Consider the following 23,215-nt stretch of genomic DNA (forward strand, 5'->3'; position numbering starts at 1 on the left):
ATGTATGATGACTCCTTGCACTTAACCAAGACATCCTCCTTGTGTACACAAAATCAGAGTTGTACATGCACAAATAGTCACTTTAAAATACAAATAATTTTTATTTGGGGTATTTTAGATTTTCTTGAAATACTAGGTGGAAGGAGAAATTCAGTTTCTTTTCAATGACTGCTCCACATTTAAAAAATCAGGGAGTGCCTTGGACAATACGGTATTCAGAAATTTAAATTTTCACTTATATTGGAGAGCAATGACTGAGGAAAAAGATTTTCACAAAAAATAGAAGTTTCTTTTGCTTTATTTCTTGCAGTAAATGTGGTTTTACCTTAGTGATGGGCTTCCAAACAATTGTTTGGAAGGAAATGAAGTTGTATCTACTTGAGAAGGTACAAGGTAAGCAGAGTCTTGGGGGCCAGCCAGGTTTCATATAGAAAAAGCCATGGGAAATTCCAAATAATTGTTTTATAACCTTGTTAACAAAAAGTGTTAATCGAAAAGTCAAGGTAAGTTAGATAAATACTTTTGTCAAGGTGCTGAAAATCTGTACTCAAACAAATCTTTGGCAGAAGAGAACACAAATAAAATAGGTACCTGTAGAGCTGTTCACGCTAAGGTAGGCGTGGAGGGCTTGCAGCCTCACCTGCCTGCCGAATCAGATTGGTTGAAAGTCACTCCCTGCTTCCTGGGACCATTGGGAGGCTTTGCTAGCAGTCTGCTTCTCAGCCTCACTGAATCTTTGGGGGTGGGGCTCTGGTCTCTAACTTAAACCAGCTCCCCAGGCATTCTGCAGGCAGTAATGGCATTTGAGGAACCACTCAACTACAGTATTGCAAATTAAAGTTAAAAAAAAAAAAAAAAAGAGTTCATCTCAGATCATCCAGGAGAGAAAGACATCACATCTGGTGGGTGTGAATAGTGTAGTGAGTAGACAAATAGTGTGCTGCGGGCGGGATGTCACAGCAACCCTCACACAGACCACATGGAAATCCATGTTCCCCAAGTTACTTTCTAATGACTAGTTTGGCTAGAGAGTTAACTGCATGAGGGATAGGTTCATTGTTCATAAATGAAATTTCAGTCTCCTGTTAGTTTAGTTTTCTCAGCTCTGACTAAATCAAGGGGTGGACAAAGGGTTAATTGTAAGTAACGACATCTCAGGAGGCTTTTTGTTGGATGGCCACTTGACCTTCTCTTAGCACCCCTTATCTCACCATCACTCACCTTATAAAAACCATTATTAGGGTGTGGTGGCCTCCTTCCCTACCCCCATCTCCAATCCATTTCCCTCAATTTACAGAAAAGGCTTTCCAGGCCTGAGGGGTTTGCATTACTAAAATCGAGATTAATGGTCTTTTATCTTTTTTTAAATCAATATTTTTATTAAATTTTTAAATTTTAATTCCAATACAGTTAACATATAGTGTTACATGAGTTTCAGTGTATAGTATAGTGATTTCACAATTCTATAAATTACTCAGTGCTTATCATGTTAAGTGTACTCTTAACCCCCATCACATATTTCATCCATCCCCCACCCACCTCTGGTAACCATTAGTGTGTTCTCTGGAGTTAAGAATCCATCGTTTGGTTTCTCTCTTTTTTCCCCTTTGTTCATTTGTTCTGTTTCTTAAATTCCACATATGAGTGAAATCATAGGGTATTTGTCTTTTTCTGACTTATTTCACTTAGTATTATACTCTCTACATCTATACATGTAGTTACAAATGGCAAGATTTCATTCTTTTTTATGGCTGAATAATATTCTTCTGTGTGTGTGTATAAAGCCTCATCTTTATCCATTCATCTATCGATGGATGCTTGGGCACTTCCATAATTTGGCTATGAGATGATGTTATTTTAAATTTGAGGCTTATACAAATGAATTTCCACCACCATCATCATAATGCCGATAACAATAACGACAGTAATAAAAAGAGTAGACTCTTACATTGCCATTTTCCCTCAGGACAACTTGTTCTGCTTGTCCCCAAAACAAATGTCTATAAAGCCAAACGTATCCTGTTCCTTCTCAAAGTGGCTCCTCCTGCGCTTTTTTCTATTTCTGAAATGGCTCTATTACATTCTGGCCACCCACTCACAAAATCTAAGAGATGCTTTAACAATCAGAAAGTAAATTGGTTAATTTACATCTCATAATGTCTTTTAAAATTTTTTTAAATTTATTATCTCTTAATTGGATGTTCTTTAGTACCCTACTAATTGGGCTCCCTGAAAATTATTGCCAAATAAGTCTTCCTAAAACATTTTACTTTTCATCCCTTAAAATCTGGAACTGGCTCAACTATATATAAACCCAAGTTCGGATCCCTTAGCTGGCATCGGTAGCCTGTCACCACTGGGCTTGTCACTTTGTGCTCCGCTCCTGTCTTGACACATACTGTCTTCTGCTTGCTTCCATCGGGCTCTCACCACTCTCCACTCATGTTCTCCCCCTTGCTTGGGACTTTCCAAATCTCCTAGACTGATAGAAAATCCTGTTCTTCCCTCGAACACTACCCACGACTCCAGCAAGGGATTCTGCTCTTTTCAAAACAACGTTAGTATTTAGCCTGTACCACCTGAAAAAAGAGATTTTATTCCAGCTCACATTGTGATTTGGTTTTCTAATTGGGGAAACTCTTTTAACTACAGCTAAATTGTACATGAAGGCGGAAAGCTATAGTTTTCCATAAATACCTTTGAAGAATGGACATATTTGCCAATTTAGTTAAAAGATAGATTACTACAGATGAAAAAATGAGTATTAAAAGAAATCCAATGGGGGAAAAAACACTGTGGACTATTCATGAACTCTGCAGTAAACTTGAAAGACTTGTTACCACACAATAGACACAGAGCCAGATGCCAAGGATGGTGGGCTGGATAAGACATATGTGATCCTTGCCCATAGGGAGCTGATATTCTTATAGCAAAAATTACACAACTGACTAATCTATTACCACAGTGGCAAAGGCTCAGCAGCATGCTAGTAGAGCCTGTGACAGCAGGGTATAAGGACAAGTCTGACCTGACTTGAGTGTTAAGTCTTTTGTTGAGCACCTTTTATTTTACCCTGGTTAGTTGTTATGGTTAGTTGCTCAGGTGACTACCTCTCCCATTTATTTTAAATATTAAAGGACAATGCACAGTGTTATAAATCTATGGAACCTCCACTAGCATCTAGAATAGTCTCTTGAGTAAACATATGTTTTAAATTTAATTGAGGTAAAGAGCAACATCATTCCCGTACTTCCCTTTATTCAGGCAGTTAACTTACATTGGTTTTATGCAGTTGATAAGTATTATACTTCTGTAAGACTTTATCAGCTATTATGCTATTAGGTATCTCAAGGACTTTGATCATTCATTCATCACACATATATTGAACTACTATTATATGCTGTGTTTGGCATTGTATAAACAAAGACAAAATAGATAAATTGTACAGTCCCTTGTAGAAGCCAAAGTTTAATTGGATTGATAAAAGTAAGCAGTTTATGAAAAAAAATGTGATAATTGCCATAATGAAAAGATACATAGGGTATTGGGGAACAGAGACCAGAGTATTTAGTTTTTCTGAAGACAGTTTTTGAGGTAAATCACACAGAGAAATGCCACCTGGGATGAATCTGGGAGGATACTGGGAGTTGGTAGGTCAACAAGCCAGGGTGGGTGGGGGTGGGGTAAAGACTATATAAGCTGGCAATGAGCAGACACTTGAGGGACCAGATGCAGTTAAAGGGAGAGGGTAGTAGGTTTGAGATTGACTCCTCATGCCCATATAAAAAGTCTAGACTTTACATTGTAAATGACAGGGATTTTCCATAAGGCAGGGACTGAGAATGAACATTCTAGTAGCGACAGGGAGGTACAGCTGGCGGCAAGTGGAATTCTTAGGAGAGGAACCCAGACTATGAAGTAAGAATGCAGAAAAAGGGAATTATTTGAGGTAAATTTAGGAAATTGATCAGACTGGAGGAGTAGAAGAGTGGAGGCAAAAAAACAAAACAAAACAAAACAAAACAAAAAAACAATAAGGGATGCCGCCCCATTTCCCACAGAGGGGAAAGAGGAGTAGTAGATATCATGGGAAGCTATGGGGTGGGTGTGGGTATTCACCATCTTCAGTTTCAGACCTTTGGAGTTTGAGGTGCCCTTGAGAGAGAGGGGTGTCGGTATTAGGACTCCAAAGCTAGGTGTACAGATTTGGAAGCTATTGGCTGTGGGGGGCAGGGGTGCGAGCTGAACATATAGGCCTTGATGGTGTTACTTAAAGCTGCCACGATGATCACAGCATCTGCTGAGTTTGAGCACCTGCCACATACCAGACCTGTAGCACACCATCATATATTGCTAGGATAATCTTCCACTTCCTTTTTACAGATAAGAAATGGAGCCTCAGAAACATTAAGTGTATAAGGCACACAGCTTCAGAAAAAGGGATATTTCATGAGCCCAATTTTTTCCCTGAATTCAGAGTGTCTACAGAGCCTGTGTCTGTTGTGGGGGGAACTCTGTGGGCCATTAACAGATAAATCTGATGATGAAAATATTAGGGATTAGATGTGCCCCTTCCTATCATTGAATTTTGACATTTTTCTAGTTTAATTATATAATATTACTTTTAGTAATATATCTTTTGCAATTTGTCTTCAATCTAAGTATGAGTGCAGTTAGACTTCTTCATACCATCATGAAGACCTAGTTAATTCTAGTGGTTAATAAGGGTGATGAGGGCAGGGTGTGGGATGCTTGAAAGCCGATCCTTTTTGAGGATGCAAACCAGTGTGTCTCTGCTTGGTCCCTCTGTGCCATTGCTGTTCCTCTCAAATCTTAAGCCAAAGGCTCCAGAAGCTGATTGCGTAGTTATGGGAGGGGTAAAGACCGACTGCATTTCCCCCAAGTCACTGGGACAGCACTGGGGGAGGAGTGTGAACTTACAGTCCTAATATCCAACCCATCAGCCCCGTCTCCTCCATTCTCATGCCTTCTTCTTCCATCTTCAGTTACTCATTGAACAAATGTGTCCTGAACGCTTACTATGTGCCAGGCACTGGGCTGCATCTTGGAGGTATTGCCAGCAAGTCATAGTTGGCCTCTGCTCTTATGGGGCAGCCTCAGGAGCAGGGGAGGGGAGGGAGATACAGGAAAGAAAACCAAGAACTACCGCACTTATGGCAGGTGACAAGACAGGAAGAAGGTGTACAAGAAAGGAGCGTTTAATCCCAGCTTGGAGGGCAGGGAAGGTTCCCTGGAGAAAGTGTGCGCTGTGCAAAATCATTTCCTTCTCCTGGTCCGTGACTTACTTCCTCTATCTAGAATATTCTTCTTCATTTTGTTTGCCTAGTTAAAGGGCCAGGGGAATGGAGCAAGCCAATTTAACCACTGCATCAACCCCCAAAACAAGATATGGGTTATGTTCATTTTACAGATGAAAGACTGGAAGCTCAGCAAGTTTAGAGAACTGGCCCAAGTTAACACAGGGATTGCTAATGCTGTGCTTCCAACCTCAGTCTTACTCATCTGTGGCTTTTTTTCAGCGGCGAACATCTAGCAATCTACTCCCTGTTCAATGCCCATTTAATGCATTGATGTAAGTAAAGCATAAAGCATATGTCTGTCACAAGAGAGTATGGTAGTGGAGAACTGCGATTTTTCAGTCATGGGGACCTGGTTTTGTGACCCTTTCTTTCATTTTCTACCAGAGTAACCTTGCCTAACCTATTTTAGTTCTAAGCTCCAGCCTTCCTGTCTCTAAAATGGGGATAATAATAGCATCTACCTTGCAGCAGAGTTGAATTATAGGAAGTGTGTGGAGAGTGAGCAATACAAAGTATGTTCTCTAGAAGTATTAGGTATTTTAGTTGATTTATTCCTTAAATATTTATGAGCATTCTTGTCTATGTGACAAGCATTTTCTAGGTGAAGACTGCTTTCCCTCTGCTTTTTAAATCTTCTCTTCTCACTCAAAACACAACAATGCTGAGTCTAGGATGATTGCTCAAGGGGGATAAAGCTGAGAGGAAGAAAGAAGGCAGATGACAACTGAGAGATGGAAATGGGAAAAGAAAACAAATTCAATGGGAGTGGTGGTAAAGACAACGAAAGAAGGCAGAAGAAAAGGAAGCACACTTACAGTCACAGGAAGGAATAATAATACTTTGAGCTAGGGAGTAAAGAGAGAAACTACTGATTTTTAGTTCTCTCTCAGCAGCTACCTCCAAATCATTTAAGCTGCTCGAACACAAAACAACAGTTTCAGTAGTGAGGCTATTCAGGTTGATCCAACAAGCTACTTCTAGAGTCCCCTCGGTTGCAAGAATTGACACTATAATTTCCTTTGCCAGTTCTTTCAATTTTGGATGTAATCCCTCTCTTTTTTTTTTTTTTTCCTTAAAGCCAAATAAATGTAAAATGCAAGCACTGAGGATGTAGCACAATGTCAACATGAAGGGGCAGGTTTCCACTGACAATAGTGGTGTTCTCTGGTTGGGCAAAACCGTCAGGGGCCTAAAAGAAACATGACCTCAATGGATGGAAGCAGATAAGACTTCTGGCCACTGTGCTCAGAGGAGTCCATTGTGCTTTTATAGATTTATCATTTTATCTTTCTTCTAAGTTTTCTTGAGAAAATGAGGCTATTGTTTTCAAATTTATGGATCAATAAAAATACGCGTGTAATAATTTGTCCACGGTCACCCTGTGGTGGAGGAGTCAGGAACACAGTCCAGTTCTCTATGTCCATCCTAGAAGAATGAGCAGAACACTTTGCTTTTTAAAGAAACTCGAAGCTTTAATGAGGAGCTGCAACGTGGTAATGTGAAATCCATTCAGAATGTTTGATCCTCACAATGTTATTGCTGAGGTTGGCCTGCACGTGTTCAGGCTTAGGGTGAGAGTGACAAATACAGTCAACGATATTTACAGTACAAGAAGCAGAGTAAGTGGATGTTGCACTGCAAAGACTTTGATATTTCACCAGAATTGTAGATTTTTTTTCTTTTTCTTTTTTCTTTTTCTTTCTTTCTTTTTTTTTTTTTTAGAAATGTAGATTTCTAATAGATGTGGAATAGGGCTCTTTAATATCTCCAAGTGGATGTTTAGTTTTCTAAAATTAGTAATTGTCACCCAGCTTCTCATCCCCTTATGTTGAAGATGAACAACAATAAGAGTGTGTATATCTGAGAAGGTTCTGGGAGGGACATGGAGGAGGCAACCTTGATCCTGACACCTTCTAGACAAACAGTTGCTGGACAGCTCTTGCTCTTGTTTTCAGGAGTATAATGGGGAAGAGGGGGCCTGCTGCCCTGGGTTGGAATGTCTATTTGTAAAGTTTCCTTGTTTCTTCCTTGTTTCCTTCCTTCCTTCCTTCCTCTCTTTTGCTTCCTTCCCTCTTTCCTTCTTTTCCTCTACTCTTGTCTTCTTTCTCTCTCTTCTTTCTTTCTTTCTTTCTTTTCTTTCTTTCTTTCTTTCTTTCTTTCTTTCTCTCTCTTCTTTCTTTCTTTCTTTCTTTCTTTCTTTCTTTCTTTCTTTCTTTCTTCTATTTCTCTTTTCTTTTTCTTCTTTCTTTCTTTCTTTCTTTCTTTCTTTCTTTCTTCTTTCTTATTTCTCTTTCTTTCCTTTCCTTTCCTTTTCTTTTCTCTTTTCTTTCTTTTCTTTTCTCCTTCCTTTCTTTCTTTCTTTCTTTCTTTCTTTCTTTCTTTCTTTCTTTCTTTCTTTCTTTCTTTCTTTCTTTCTTTCTTTCTTTCTTTCTTTCTTTCTTCTCTTTCTGTGGTATCATAGATATGGATTAGTAAGCAAGGGGAATGAGTCCATGAGGCGATACTGGAATTGGGGACCCACTCAGGGTGGACCAGGGGCCAGGGAGGGTCAGAGACCTGGACTGACAGTGGAGGAGGGGGCTGGAATGTTTCCATGGGATGGAAAGGTAAGTGCAAGAGAGAAGAAAGTCATTGTGAGGCCGGGAACATGGCTGGGTGGATCCACAAAGTATAAAGAACATTTAATTTTAAGTCAGATCAAGCAGGCTCTCCACCAATTAGTTGGGTGGCTTCAGGGCAGTGTTTCCCTAGAAGCAGACCTTGGGTCAAAGATGTGAGTGCAAGTTGCTAATTTGGGGTGATTCTAGCTGATAATTGTAGGAGAATAGGGCAGTAAGGTAGGGAAGAGAAGGCAGAGAGAATAGGGTGAATTTTAAAGAAAGTTAGCACAGTAGGAACTGGATCTCAGTTCCACTGGGGAACTTTCAGAGTTCCAGAGTTATCTCACCAAATCCCATCAGCCATGGTTGAGGCTCCTACAGGGAAGAGGTCTGGTAATTCTAGCCTGCTGTACAGGAGGCCAGGGTAAACTCCTTCAGGCAGTTAGTTACAGGTGTTGGCAGGCAGCTGGAAGTCTGGCCAAAATGCAAGGAAATATTAAGAGACGAGAGGATATTACAAAGGCACAGCCAGTGTTCTTACAGGAAGTCAATTAACATTCTGGTTCTGTTTCCCCATTTTTAAAGTGAGAATCCTAATATTTGTTCTTGGACATGTTGAAATGGAAACGATGGCATGGGCTGCCATCCAGGATCCCAAACACCTTGCTCCTTGGAAGTGCTGCTTGCCCTTTGGAAATGTTCACAGTGTGAGTCTGTGTATATATGTATAAAATAAGGTTGAGAAAAGAACTCCTTATGACTGGATGGAATCTCATCCTTTTGAGCCCAACTAGACTATATAGATCTGTAAGAATTCTCTTGCCTGGAGCAGGCAGTCCTATGGCCTAGAACCAACTTTGAACAAAAAAGTCTCTTTGAATCCATTTACCTAAGTCCATCCTAAAATCTCATCCCTCTGATTCTGACACTCTGGTGGCAGGAAAAAAGGAGTCTTTTTTGAGAATACATTAGATAAATGCAGTTTCAAAGTACCTAGTACAGTGTCTGCCATATAGTAGGTTTTCTCCAAAATGTCAACGTATCCTGTCTCTGTGCCTTCCTTCCTTCTCTCACTTGACATTGGGCATCTCATCCAGAAGGCCTGCCTTCTCAGCTTCATACTGAAATGACCAGACAACCAGGCCCTATTCCTGTAAGAAGTAATAAGGTTGGACACCAATTAGGGATAAGCGCTTGCTTTAAGGGCAGCTTATCAGAGGCCAGCTGGCAACTAGTGAGAAAGTTTGGAGCAATAGCCTCTGCACAGATGTGTGGACGGTCACTAACTAAATCCATTAATTCATCTCCCATCTGGTTGTAGACTGGAAAACATGGAAAGATTTGGCTCATTATTGGCAAAAAGAAAAAAAAAATAACATCAACCTTAAAGAGAATAGCTGCATCAAGGCAATGGTGGAGGTGAGGGCATTGGCATGAGCTTCAGTCCCAGGAAGCAGCGTCTACTCAAGAGCCCATTTCTTTCCAATCCATTGCCTACCAGTCCAAAGCCACTTGAGTTCTGGAGCAGCAATGCTGTGAGAGCAACAGTGACGCTGGCAGGAACACATTCCATTTGTCTTATTTGGCTAAGCATCTGCCAGCCCCAGATCAGATTTGCCTGTGTCAGCACCTTTGAGTGACACGCAAGCCCCTCTGGCTTGCTTGCCTGCATATTTGACAACTCAGCTTTACTCTCAGGCCACAGCAGGCATCTCAGGCGTCAATGCTACCGTGGGTTATCTGGGCCCTATCCTGGGAAGCAAGAGGTGCCTTAGGTACCAGATCATGCCATGGCGATCCTGAGGCCATGTTGGAAGGGGGTTTCTTTTTGGGATTTCAGTCTGAGGAGGAATACAAAGGGATAATGTAAGATATAAACTCACAACAAAGGAGAAGGACAGAGAGGCAAGGAGCAGTAGAATGAGTTACGAGATGGAGGGATCAGAATGAACAGATCTCTATCAAAAGAGAGTGGTAATCAAAGTGCATATTCATAGGTCTTCTGTCTTCATGCATTAAATTTTATCAGCTTTATCTTAAATATATTATCTTAATATAAATTTTGAAGTTTTTTGAGGTTTCCAAAAGGAATTCTTTCTCCTGAAGACGACTCTACTTGATTTGAGATGTCACTGAAATGTCTACTAGAAGTACCCACGGCCCTGGCCATGGATTCTCCTTTTGGTCCCCCTTTCTTCACAAGGCCAGGTATGAATGGCATTGGTCTTCATCCCTTAGTTTGAGGCTGGGAGGTGTCCATACAACCTCACTCCCCAGAGCTGGTATAGAATAAGCTCCTAGTAGATGCAGGAGGATCACAGAGAGGTACCTGCCATCTGCAGCCCAGCTTCAGTAAATGCAAATGAGACACTGGCAAAGGTGAGTGGTGGTGCTGGGAGTCGTCCAACTTGTTCTGTTGCTTCCTTTAGGCAGCAGAGTCCAAGTCCCAGGAATCAACATATACCTGGGGAAATGCTTCTTCCACCACCCATTACCTACTAGTCCAAAGCTACTTGAGCCCTGGGAACAGCAATGTCAAGTGGGAGAGCAGGATTGGTGTAGATATCCAGCCACAATTCTCTCATCCCCAGTCACTGATGGATAGGATTTTCTGTCTAACTTATTTATAGAGACACTGATATCATCAAGCAAGCAAGGATAATTCTCTGAAAGACCTTCAGACATGGCATCATCGCCTCCCTGTCCTCACTACAACTCTGTAATCTGCTCCTTGGAAAGAACAAACACATCTTGGCATGCCTTGCTCAGAAATAATATCACAGCTTATTGATTCCACCGACTCCCTCACAAGAGAAAACTGTGCTCAACATGGGGAAGGAGGTCTCAGGCTCCACACCGGGTCTTCTTGGGGTCTTCCATCACTGAAGGCCACTGGTAACTAGTCTATAGCCAGTATGGTAACTGGAAGTGGATAGATTTGAGCAGGATACAACTGTGAACACCAAAGACAAGACCTGCACTTCTAGACCAGTTATCAGTCCAATGAGAAAACCCTCTTGCCTCACCTGTGACTCATGATCCATCCACTGAGATTCCTGGGGTCACAGCATCCTGAGCGAGGAGGGGCGTATTGATACTAAAGGGCTTAGGGAGGGTCAGTTTGCCTGTCCGACCCCTGCCAGGGCTCCAGTCCCCTTTAGTTAAAGGAAAGCTCCTGGACCAAGGCTGTAGGGAGAGGGTGAGTGGCAAGAGTAGGTTTTGGATGAATATACTTGTTGCTTTACTTGTAATTGTCAGCTGCTATCAAACTAGTACTTTTCTACTAAATCAACCTCACTCACTGGAATAGGATGTCTAACGGAACAACCTGGTGGGAGCTGACTCAGCCTCCCATCTGTAAAACAGAGAATGATGCCTACCTAATGGAGTTGTGAAAAATAAATGAAATAAATACATAATGCGTGATATGCAGGATATATTCATAAAATGTGGCTTTTAACCACGACTTCCATATTTCTGTTGAGAGCATCACCTTTCTGCAGTAACCCTGGGGGCCTTGCATTAATTTCAAAGTCTATCCACTTTCAACTATCAACATAGAACTCACACATTTTTTTCATACCTAGACTACTGTCGCTGTCTGGCAGCAGAATTAATTAAGCTAGGCATTTATTTGAGAAGTATTTGTTGAGCATCTAATATGTGTACTGTTTAACGCCTTGGGTCCTGCTCTCGTGGTGCTTATGAGCTCATGGGTGGAGGTAGATAACGAACAAATAAACAAAAGAATAAGCAAGAAAAATCTCAACGGTGGTTAAGTGTGAAACAAATACTAAAGCAGAGTGATGTGATAGAGCGTGAGTAGTGGGGGTGGGAAATGGAGAGACTGTATGAAATAGACAGCGAGGGAAGATCTATCTGGGGAGAAGCTACTGGAGCAGAGATCTGAATGACAAACTTTACAGGCAAGGGCAGTGAGCACAAAGAGTCCTCGCGTGGGGATGAGCCTGGCCACGTGGAAGGACAGATGGTAGGGCCCATGTGGTTGTCACATGAGCAACAAGGGCACAAGAACACAAAATGAAATCAAAGAGAAGGGTGGGACCATATTTTGTAGGAAAATCAGACGGTGAAGATCATAGGAAGGATGCTGGGTCTCATCAGAAGCATAAGATTAGCCCCTGGAGATTTCAGAAAGGGCAATAACATGATGTGACTGGCGTTTTATAAAGCTCACTCTCCCGGGCAAGTGGAGAATGGACTGGGGGCCTGGTAGGAGTGGAAGTAGAGTAGCCTGGAGAGAGACTGGTGGCTGGTACCACTGGAGACAGAGCAAACCGGAAGATACAGATTACGGTTTTAAGAAAATTCCACACTAATTTTCCTGAGGTCATTTTTTAATTCCCAAAACTTCCCTGCCAGCACATAGAGTTCCCACTGGATCAAATTTAACTAACTTTGGTTTCAAGTCCTCTACGATCCTTCTCTGGCCACTTTTCACCAATTGTTGACTTCTCCGAATTCCCACAGTACCTCTGTGGGTGCAGTTAACAGCAAGTAAGCAATACCATAGTGTGTCATTCTGTGTGGCACTGAAGGCATGTTCGTCTTCTCTTCCAAGATAGACAATCCTTTCAGAAAAGGGTCTGTGCTGGCACTTTCCTCCACATCTTGTCACACCGAGCTCAGCTCCAAGCAGAGGGCATGTACTAAAATTGCTTATTGATTGATTAAAAACATACAGGAGCAGCATTCATCTCCTCCGTATTTCTTTTGTATGAGGAAGGGTGATTATCTGTCAATATTCATTGCACCATTGAGCCAATATGCAGTGCATTAATCATCTCTGAGATAACCAGATGAGGCTTTCTTGTAATCTTTCTATTTTGCTGAGATAATTTCACTTGCTTTGGAGTTTATGAGGCCATAAGTGGCTCCCATCTGTTGATGAACATATTTCTAAGAGTCATTTAGTATCAAGTATGGAATACTTGAGGGGAAGTTAAATTGTAACTTTTATATTAAGTGTCATCTTAGTAACAGAATCAAAATTGGAAGCATGTGTTCAATTTTGGTCTTTCATTTTCAAAGCTTTAGGTCAGGCAAAGAATTAATTTCATTTGTTTACAAAGTAGATTATGCCTAATAAAATCTATTTTGTTTATGGTCACATTTTAGTCAATCCATTGCCTTAGAAAATGAGAGAAATCTGATTGGCTAATCATTCAACATAGTAAATTATATTATTCCACATCCACAGAACATTGGCCTAATTTAATTATTCAGTAATAGCATGATGAAAATACTCCCCTTTAATACATTTTGAGCAAAGCGCATATCCGTGATGAAACAGTGAAGAATCATGTTTATTTCTTCCTTGTTTGATGCCTGACCACAGACTGTAACATAACACTTCTGTGGATAATAACTTTTTCCACATTAAAGATAATAAACACAAGGTAGCTTTCACTAGGATCCTTACTGGTACTCTGAATTTTCACTAGTTGTTTGTATATTTTACAAGAACAGAAATTGGTTTTCTGGTAAGTGTTACTTTACAAAGTAAAGTTGAAATGAAATTGGTTTCAATTTATGCCTAATAAAATAAATAAGTGGGATCACTTTCTCTCCCTACTAAGAGGTAGAAAAACTCTTCAGGACACTTTCTTTTATTCCTGAGATTCTGACAAAGACCAAGGAACATTTCCTCAACAAAGTGCAGTTAACATACAAAAGTTTACACAAAATAAAAAGGAAATCTCTTGATGGATATGCAGGGGATCTGCCCCAAGGGGTCTAAATCATGTATATAACATGGATATTGTAAAGTTGGTCCAGTATTAATGACCACGTCTTGTTATTTTTTTTCTTTTTTGGGCTTTTAGAAATACGTATTGTGGTCAAATGATGGAAATCGTGAAATTCAAGCTGATAACAATAAAACAGTATTTAAAGTTTTAAAATACGAAGGAAATAGCTTTTTAGAATCATTATATAGAGTATATCTGAATTGAGCAATGATAAGTATATATTACAAAAATATTTCTGATCCCTTGATCACTGCTTCTTAAAACACAATTTTTTATGTCAACCAGACACTTTTACCCAAAATGATGACCCTCAAGTGCCTCCTTCCCACAGTTTCAGCAGACATCAAGTTTGCATTTGATTCCTTACTCAGTTCCTTATCATGAGGAGAAAGAGTAATATGGGTAAAATAGTTTAAAGGTAGACAACAAAACAAGACCAAGCCAAACCCTGTGGCTTCGAGTATATATTAAAATATGATGACAAATTGGCTCTATGGTTCATTTTGATCAAAGCTTTAATCCTATAAGTGAAACAGAGACGTTCCACTCGGAGGTGGTGTTTGAGCTGGGGAATGCTGCTCATTGTACTCCTGGCGCCTAGAACTTGGCTGCTGATGCTTGTTGCTCTGTGCAGAGAGAATAATCCCAAATGAGGGTGCTAACCATTTTGCTCATGAAATCTGCTAAGCTGAAAAATTTCCATTACCCAAGATATTCATCTTTAGCTCCAACTGCTAGCAAGGAGGGAGGGATATGATTAGAAAAGACTCAAAAGAGGGGAAGAAAAAGAAGAGAAACAGATTGATGAGAATATCATTTGTGGAATATGAATTTCACTGGCTTATTGGGTGATAACATCTTAGGTGGCGTGATTTGCTTACACTGGAGAGCAAATTAGCTATATTTGTTCTTTTTAAGAGATGCTACATTTTTGGCATAGAGTTATAATATCCCACGTTTTCTCACATGAGTGTATATACAATGGCACAGTTATAGCTAAGAAGGAAGAACTTATAAAAGAGTTTTCAGAAGTAAGCTACTTTTCTGGAAAATAAAGGAACAAGAGAACATTTTATAGTTGGTGAGAATAAAGGTTTCTACTTCCATTCTTGTTTTATATTCATGGTGTTTCTGTTTGGGCTCTGCTGAGGAAAATTGCCAGTGGGCAGCGGATTATCCCAATGTATACTTTTTTTTCCCCTTTAGTTTTTAATCTCTTTTCAGGTGACAAAATAGTTTTTCTCTTAGAACAGATTCATTTGATTTTTCACTTATTTAATTTAAAAAGTAATTTAATGCTTAACTGGAACCCCAGAGTAGTATATGCTCATCTTGATTGTTAGAATGCTTCAGGGAAAAAATAAACTTTACCACATTGTAAATATCTGTATTCTAGGATCTCATAAACAGTTGCTTCAGCAATAGTGTTAAAACTGGGGTGCTGATTAGGGTGGTCAGGAGTGGAATCACTTAGTTAATAGAAAAACTTCCAGAGCAAGTAGCAGTAGAGACCAAAAGCAAAGAGAAAGGAATTCAGAATGATATATACTTGGATTCTGATTCCAACTTTGCCACTCACCAACTGTGTGTGCCTTTAAATAAAGGTATTTAAAGCAATACACAATGATGGCTGGTGCTTATATAGTAGAGTTGTATTACTTCAATCTTGGTGTGTGATTTTGGGCAAGCTACTGAACAAACCATGAATCCGTTGATTTGTACCTACCTCACAAGATTACTGCTGTGAGGTTTAAATGAGATAATTTTATGTAAATTTAGCCTAGTACCTACACACAGAGGGCTCGGTAAGCACCTAATAATAATGTTAGCTGTTATTGTCAATAATCTAGTGCTAAGCATTGCAGAACTTGAAAAATTACTAAATCTTTCAAGCTTGAGTTCCCACCTGTATAAAAAGGAGGTTAAAATATGTACCCTCATAGGGTTGTTGTGACAAATAAATGAGAGGGAGCATTGAGTGGCTGGCATGATCACTGGTCGCAATTATTCAGAAGCATTTTAAGTACTTGAGTGAGAACTATCTGCATATTTGATTGCTAATGGATCATGTAGTGTTGCTAATAAACAATTCTCTTAATCTCAATCATTATTTGCTTCTTAGTGTTGATGCTTTTAAAGTACCTGAGGGCCATTTTCTCATCCTCCCTCTGTCTTAATGGTATATTTCCATAGATCGCTGTCTGTCGGTTTCCTCAGACACTCTTACACAATATTTTAATTTCCTTTGCTTACAATTAAAGAAGTGAGTCCCAGCCTTTTGACATTTACACCTAAGTATTTTCTAGATAGGAAGCCATCTGACCTTTAATAAAGATAATCTCTTATAAATCCTTCTTTGTTAACCACGATGCATGCTACTACCACTTTTGGATCCTTTCAGTCTTGCTTTCAAGGATTCTTTAAAAAAGACTCATAAATTGGATAGCGTTTCTAAAGCACAACATCCAGTTCTGAAGGTAATCTGAAAGGAGAATTAGGGGGATGGGATCTTTACAAGTTCCATTAGGGCTAAACTTGCAGTGAGAAACTCTCTTTAGGTCAAAGTTGTTTCCTTGAACGCATGGCCTTTTTGTTAAGAATAGTGCAAGGTGGTAATATAATCCCACTTTAAATTTAGAAGTTGTAAAGTTCATGCTACACTGAAAAGGTATCAGTGAATGGCACTGCCATCCTTACATTCAAGAAAAAAGTCAGGTGCTCATGTCTTGACCCAAGCAAACCACTTAACATTCTACAGGCTGTTATGGAATGTGGACACAAAGATGAAATAGAGGTGTGGGTCTCTCTGCCCTTCAATTCTTCCAACTCTCTGACAGTGTGACCATTATTCATAGAGACCATGGGCACTTCATAGTTTATCCTTTCTGTTTTTGCTGAGATTCCTTACTGGAGAGGGCAAAGGACAACACTTGGTTCCTGCTGTGTAAGAATTGATAACCAACAGTTTAGAGCCATAGAGTATAGGGAATAGACTGCCCACATTTAGCAGTCCCTTTGGCTACCAGGTTAATATTTGGTGACTGAAAAAAATGTACATTTGACCAGCAACTGGTCAGGTGATTATGATGTGCAAGGTCTAACAATAGACATTGAAATGATCCAAACATGATTTTGTCTCTTTAGGATGAGACTATCCAGTTACAAAATCATATATGGACAAATAATTGGAATGTAGAATAGAAAATGCAAGGATCTGTAGCAAAAGGGCTGAAAAAAATATGAGACCATAGAAGAGAGATTAAGTATTCTTAGATAAATTACGTTGAAGGAAAGCTTCATGGAAGAGGTGGTATTTAAGTTAGGTCCTGGAATATGAGTAAATTTTGCATGTGCAGGAAAAGAGGTTAGTGTGTTGGTGGAACAGTTTTATATAACATAATAGTTTTACATAAAGGAGCAGAATGGGAAATAAATCTAGGGAGGTGGGGAGCATGCAATCCAAAGGATTATGGGGTCACAGGGCCTTGGATTTCATACTCCAAGGCTAGCGTTTTATCCTATAGGCAATATACAAGTGGGTTCAATCTTGGCTTTTTATGAGAATCACATATTGGGTTTTAAAGTTGCAGGTTTCTGAGCAGAATCATTCCCAACATTTGTGGGGCCCAGAGCAAGAGTATGAAGGCCCACATACTGTGTCTAAATATTTAGAAATTTCAAAGTAAGCAATATCCAATATATGGCCCCTCATTTCCACCTGGGGTCTACAGCCTATCTGAGGGATTGCTCGGGGCCTGGAGGCTATAGGAGCCCCACTCTCTCTGGAGTCCATTAAAGACCTGAGTGGTTCGTGGACTTCCAGGAGGAAGACAGAGCAGAAGCTGTAGTCAGGCCAGAGACTGGATCTGTTGCCATGAAGGAGGTGGATGATTCAGGCTCTTCAGATTCTTTGGTACGGGGTACAGGAGGGGCAAGGGAGGGAGGTGGGCAGTGGAGAACATAGTTCACTTACCTCACACCTCGCTTTTCTGACCTCGGGATTGCCAGGCAGTTCTAAGTACCACCTGAAACTGTACCCCTCCAAAGCAGAGAGAAGGGAAGAAGTACACTTACCTGAGGAACACTGTCTGCCTCCACATCCGCCTACTTCAGAGGATGTAGGGTGGTTACCTGGAAGCTGTAGCAGTTCCTTCCTTGGTTTCAAAGGGCGCAGGCTGATTTTTTTAATCTCTCAGCCCGATCCTATCCCACTTGATGAGAGGGCCCAATTCAGCTGATCTGTCCTGCTCCCATATTTTATGTGTGCTCCACTATCAAACTTTAAAGCGTGAAACTCAAAAGAAAAAAATGTCTTTGCATTTCTGCATTGGTGATGTCGGGGACTATCTAAAGCATATGACCCCTTTTGGCCTGGTCTAAGTGTTGTGCTAGGTCAGAACCCAACTACTGACCAAGCATTTCTTGGCTTGGGGTAGGAGTGCAGTCTCTGGGTTTGTGCTCACAAAGCTCCATGTGTGAGTATAAAGCACAGGTGGGGTCATAATCACTGCTAAACATGGGGAAGCTGTTTCTGTTTGATTTTTGTTTTGCAGCAGAGGAGGGATACAGATGGTTGGTATTTTAGAAAGCAAAGAGGAGGGAACCCTGGGTGGCGCAGCAGTTTAGCGCCTGCCTTTGGCCCAGCGCATGATCCTGGAGACCCGGGATTGAATCCCACGTTGGGCTCCCGGTGCATGGGGCCTGCTTCTCCCTCTGCCTGTGTCTCTGCCTCTCTCTGCCTCTCTCTCTCTCTCTCTGTGACTATCATAAATAAGTAAAAAATTAAAAAAAAAAAGAAAGCAAAGAGGAGCAGAATGGAAGATTGTGGATGGAGGCAGGAGAGCCTCATGGAGCAAACAAGATGAGGGCCCAGAGGAAGCAGGGCCTGTGGGCTGGGCATGGGAGGAGCTGGATGGAGGGGTGATAGGAGATTACATCAGAAGTGCTTAGTGGTCAGGGGGAGAGATGGTGTTAAAGGATCAGAGGTCCCTAGCTTTTTATGGTTGAATTGTGCCCCCAAACAGGTATGTCCAAGTCCTAACTCTTGATAACTGTCAGACCTTATTTGGAAAGAGGGTATTTGCAGATGTCATGAAGTTAAGATGAGATGGTTAGGATGGGCCCTAGTTCCACCTGGCTGGTGTCCTTACAAGAAGAGAAATGATGGGGCACCTGGTGGCTCGGTTGGTTAAGCATCTAACTCTTAGTTTTGGCTCAGGTCATGATCTTGAGGTCCTGACATCCACCCCCCAAGTCTGGCTCTGTTCTCAGTGGCGAGTCAGCTTGAAGATTCTCTCCCTCTGCCCCTCCTCCAACTTGCTCTCTCTCACTCAGATAAATAAGATAAATCCTTTTCTTTAAGATTTTATTTATTTGAGAGAGAGAGAGCGCGCACACAAGCAGGGGGAGCAGAAGAGGGAGAAGCAGACTCCCTACTGAGCAGTTAGTCCAACACAGGGCTGGATCCCAGGACACCGGGATCATCACAAGAGCCGAAGGCAGATGCTTAACCGAATAAGCCACCCAGCACTCCAAATAAAATAAATCTTAAAAAAAAAGAGAGACATGTAGGGAGGATGCCACTAGCCAACAGTCAGAAATGGAAGCTGTAAGTAAGCAATGCCAAGGACCTCTGGCTGCCACCAGCACTCAGGATGAGGCACAGAGGGATCCTTTCCTGCAGGTCTTGGGGGGGAGCATGGCTCTGTTGACCACTGGATTTTGGGCTTCTAGCCTCCAGAACTGAGACAATTTCTGTTGTTTGAACATACCTAGTCTGTGGTGGTTTGTTACCAAGCCCTAGGAACGAACGCACAGCTTTGATAGCACGTCAACAGTGCTGGCTCTCTCTGAACTGGGCATTCAGTGAAGGCAAGCCTTTGTCCCAGCCAGTGCCTGAGCGAGAATGTTCTCCCCTACGTGCACACCCTCTGCACAAGAGATGGAGCCCCTCTTTGTCACCTAGTCTTGTAGAAACAAAGTATTAATTCACGATGGTTTTCAATCATCTACTCTACAAAAAGGCATCCATGGAAGGCACTAATTTACTACAGATTTCACCTGCCTACTATAGAAGAAGGCAGTTTCCAAGTTGAAGTTAAAAGGTTTTATGTACAGTATTCCCATTCTGTACTGACCATTCTCTACCTCGGTTTCGAAGGTATTTTGGGGTAGCATTTTAAGGTATTATCCTTAATCTCCCATCGTAAAAATTATTCAGAAAACCTACAGGAGATTTCATCTCTAGAAGGAACATTTTTCAGAGAGGAAATTGTTGCAGCACTGAACTGCCAAAGAGACAGCTGAAAAAATGGGTCATGCTTTCATCCCATTCTGGGACATAAGCTGCCAAGCGGTTCACTGCTCATTTTTGTCCTCTTCTCGTAAACAAGCTGCGTTAACAAGTTACTTTAAAAAAGCATACTAATTTCCCCAGTGAATTACACAGGAAAGAATCCAGCATTCCCTCCAGAGAACTCAAATAGTTGTTTGTTCTCAGAGCTCAGGTGTGGTAAAATTGCCGTCCGGCTAAAAATGCATGCTGGCTATTGGCCAGGAGGCTGGAGCTTTCCATTCACTCCAGCCCTGATTTCTCACATTGGTGTGCAACTCGTAGCTTGCTTAATGGGGGGGGGGGGGGACTCGATTTTCAATTTCAATTTAATTACACAATCTATAGTGCCTAGTGGGAAGGATTTAGGGGCAAAGATTAATGCTCAACAGTGCTCTATTTTACATTCTTTTCTGATAAGGAACGCTGTATTGATTATCCAAAGTGAGTTTTCAAATTTGTTTTTTAAAAGTCAAATTTTGGCAGGCTGATTTAAAGAAGGGATGTTACTCCATGTCTTGGTTCTTTTCCCAAATTAGATAAATTAGAAGTGTAAGGTACCTTTTTGGATTGTATTGTCAGTGCATTCTTCAGAGTGGAGAGCTCTTTTCCACTTGGGAGAAGAATCGAAATTCTATTGTAAAATTAGAAATACCAGCTGCAGATACTGATTGAACAATGACTGTCCTGAGAATGACTGTATAACAAATATATTTAAGATTCTTCCTTATGTAATGAATATACTAAGACCCTTCCTTATTATGTTAAAGTCTAAAGAATTTCACTCTTTTATTGGGACTGGAAACCATTATGATTTCATCTGGCAACAAATCAATGTTTCAGATTACAAGTAAATATTTGGTGTTCTATTTTGGTGTCCACATACTGTTAGTTTAGCCAAATGTTAAAAGATGGAAAATAAAGGAAATGAAAGTCTGCCCATAAGAGGTGGCCTTAATATATGTCTTGGTCAATTGCTTTAACTTGTTAACTTAATAAAGAAAACAGGTCTCTTTATAAGAAAAAGTATTCCCTATGTGACTTAAATAAATAAAAATGGTAGCAATAAACTTTACCGGTTAACTGTTGCTCAGCCTTACCAAACCACTTGAGCACATACAAATAATTGAAAACATGGTGATCAAGAAATGAAGCTCGAAAAGCAAATAAACTATGTGAAACAGCTAACTGATTCTGTCATTGCACAATGACAGCATTTTCAAGTATTAAGATGGCTGCTACTATGAGTCGACATTTCCAATTATATGCAAAAGCAAAATGGTACCTGACTGGCATTAAATTTTGCCAACTGAACTGGCGGTGTCATACATTAGCCTAATGAGCTATTTTTAGAGCTTGATGAGTAACAGGGCATCTGGCACAGATTAGGGAAAGCTAGAACTTAATTTGGGTGGAATGACAAGACTAGAATTGGAACTTACTTGGGAGGGCATTAGAAGACTTTGGAAAATGTATCCTTGACTGGTTTAAAAGTAGACTTACCACTCTTCTCCTTGGCAAGGGTGAGTTATAATTTAGGCCAGGGTAGAATGAAAAAAAAAAAGTCATAGAGGTGCATGTTTGTGGGTGGAGTATGAGAATGATGCTGTTTTCCCTGAGTCTAGTGACAGAGGCAGCCTTGGGAACGACAGCCTCTCTGGTCTATGGAAGGAGGAGGTGGACTAGGGCAAGACAGGGTTTGGTGAAGGCATCTCTTGGTTTCATGGAAATTCCCTTGCTACATGGAGTGACTCCATGTACCAGCAAATAAAAAGAAGTCTGAAGATTACCTGAGAGATTGGGTAAGAAAACAGTGAAGCAGACAGGAAGATGTTATCTAATTCTGCATAGAAGTCAAATACCAGAATGGAAAGCCAACTTGTATGTTTCTACTGCTGGGGGTTCCACTCTAAACTGTTTGGGAGGCAATGACTTTCAGCTGGGCAAATTAAAACTCGGGAAAGTCACATAGGAGAATCACTTTAGTTAAAGGAAAAATAGATAAAATTATCTATTTGTAGCCAATGCAGAAGTCATGATACGTTCAGAGGAATGCTCATCAATCAGAACTGGCAGTCTTACTTCTCCACTGTTTCCTTCAGTGGGTGTTGGAGGGAAGGGATGAGGTGGGGAGACAAAGCACATGGTCATCCATAGATGACCAATTTATTTGTTCTCAGAACCAACAGCATGTATATTGCTCATACCTAATAATTAGTGAAACCTTTTTTTTTTCCATATTTACAAAGGCTTGACAATTAACATCTAGAGCATAATTGTACATCACAATTTATGAGAAGTGAGGAAATACCTGGTCGGTGATTTGTTCTTGGATTTTTTCTCTAGTCACTGAAAGAGAAAGCAAAAATAAATGTGACATTAAAGTGTGAAAATGAATAAAATGCAGTACTGATCCTGCTCTGTTCTCACTAAAAATTCCAAAGCAGTCATAGGCTCTCTGTGCATACACTTGTATTGTGATATAGACCTTTACAATCACTCCGATAACTGGGAGAAGAAACAGCCAAATTCTAAATAAATCACATTAGGCAAAGATGATAGAGAATGAAGTAGAAATCCAATAAGGGTGATACCAGAAGAACCCATGAATCTTTGGCAGAGAAATGAAGAGAAGACCAGATAAAAACTTGAACAACTGCCAGTTAAAAGTTTCCAAACAATGACAACCTGTTCAAGTACAATACCAACACGGAGTTCATGGAACCCTGAGGACTAGACAAAGAGCTCTACCGTGGCAGGTGGCAGAAATGCTACTTTAAAAAGCTTTTTTCTTACTCATGTAGATAATAAAGACATTATTATACTTTGTTGTTATGGTGCTGCAGAGATTAAAGTGAAAACCAACAGTTTTATAAAAGGTGTCTTGGTCAGGACAAAAAAAAAAACAGAGTAAAGTATGAAAGATAATGGGGATATAAAGAATAAAGACACTAAAATAATAAAGCTTTGTAGTGAAAACATCCTGAAAGTGATTAATGTTGTATGTATCTTAAATAGAAGGAACAAAAATCCTTGTTAATAATAAATGATCAACAAACCAACAAATGAGAAAGAGGGGAAAAGAAGAAATTTTGTGGCACTACAGTTACTATGTGCTTGTGAACATCTTGATATGATATATACTTAATTAAATGTGTCTTTTTAAAATTTTAAACAAGATAATTGTGCAGT

General features: G+C 40.4%; 1 protein-coding gene and 1 long non-coding RNA gene across 5 annotated transcripts in view; one reads left to right on the plus strand and one right to left on the minus strand.

Annotated features, from left to right (window-relative positions):
• The window catches only part of CHST9 (carbohydrate sulfotransferase 9), a 241,549-nt gene that overhangs the window by 12,836 nt on the left and 205,498 nt on the right, over positions 1-23,215 (minus strand). For all 4 annotated transcript variants that reach the window (XM_077900327.1, XM_077900325.1, XM_077900324.1 and 1 more), the window contains one exon: positions 22,335-22,372. In XM_077900327.1, the coding sequence (XP_077756453.1) occupies positions 22,335-22,372 (38 nt within the window). The remainder of the gene's footprint in view (positions 1-22,334; positions 22,373-23,215) is intronic.
• On the plus strand, positions 5,539-11,516 carry LOC144315585 (uncharacterized). The gene is made up of 4 exons (XR_013381306.1): positions 5,539-5,593; positions 8,507-8,628; positions 9,990-10,129; positions 10,552-11,516. It is a non-coding gene; the product is annotated as an uncharacterized LOC144315585 (long non-coding RNA).

The sequence above is a fragment of the Canis aureus genome, chromosome 6 (assembly GCF_053574225.1).
Source record: "Canis aureus isolate CA01 chromosome 6, VMU_Caureus_v.1.0, whole genome shotgun sequence".
NCBI classification, from domain to species: Eukaryota; Metazoa; Chordata; class Mammalia; order Carnivora; family Canidae; genus Canis; species Canis aureus.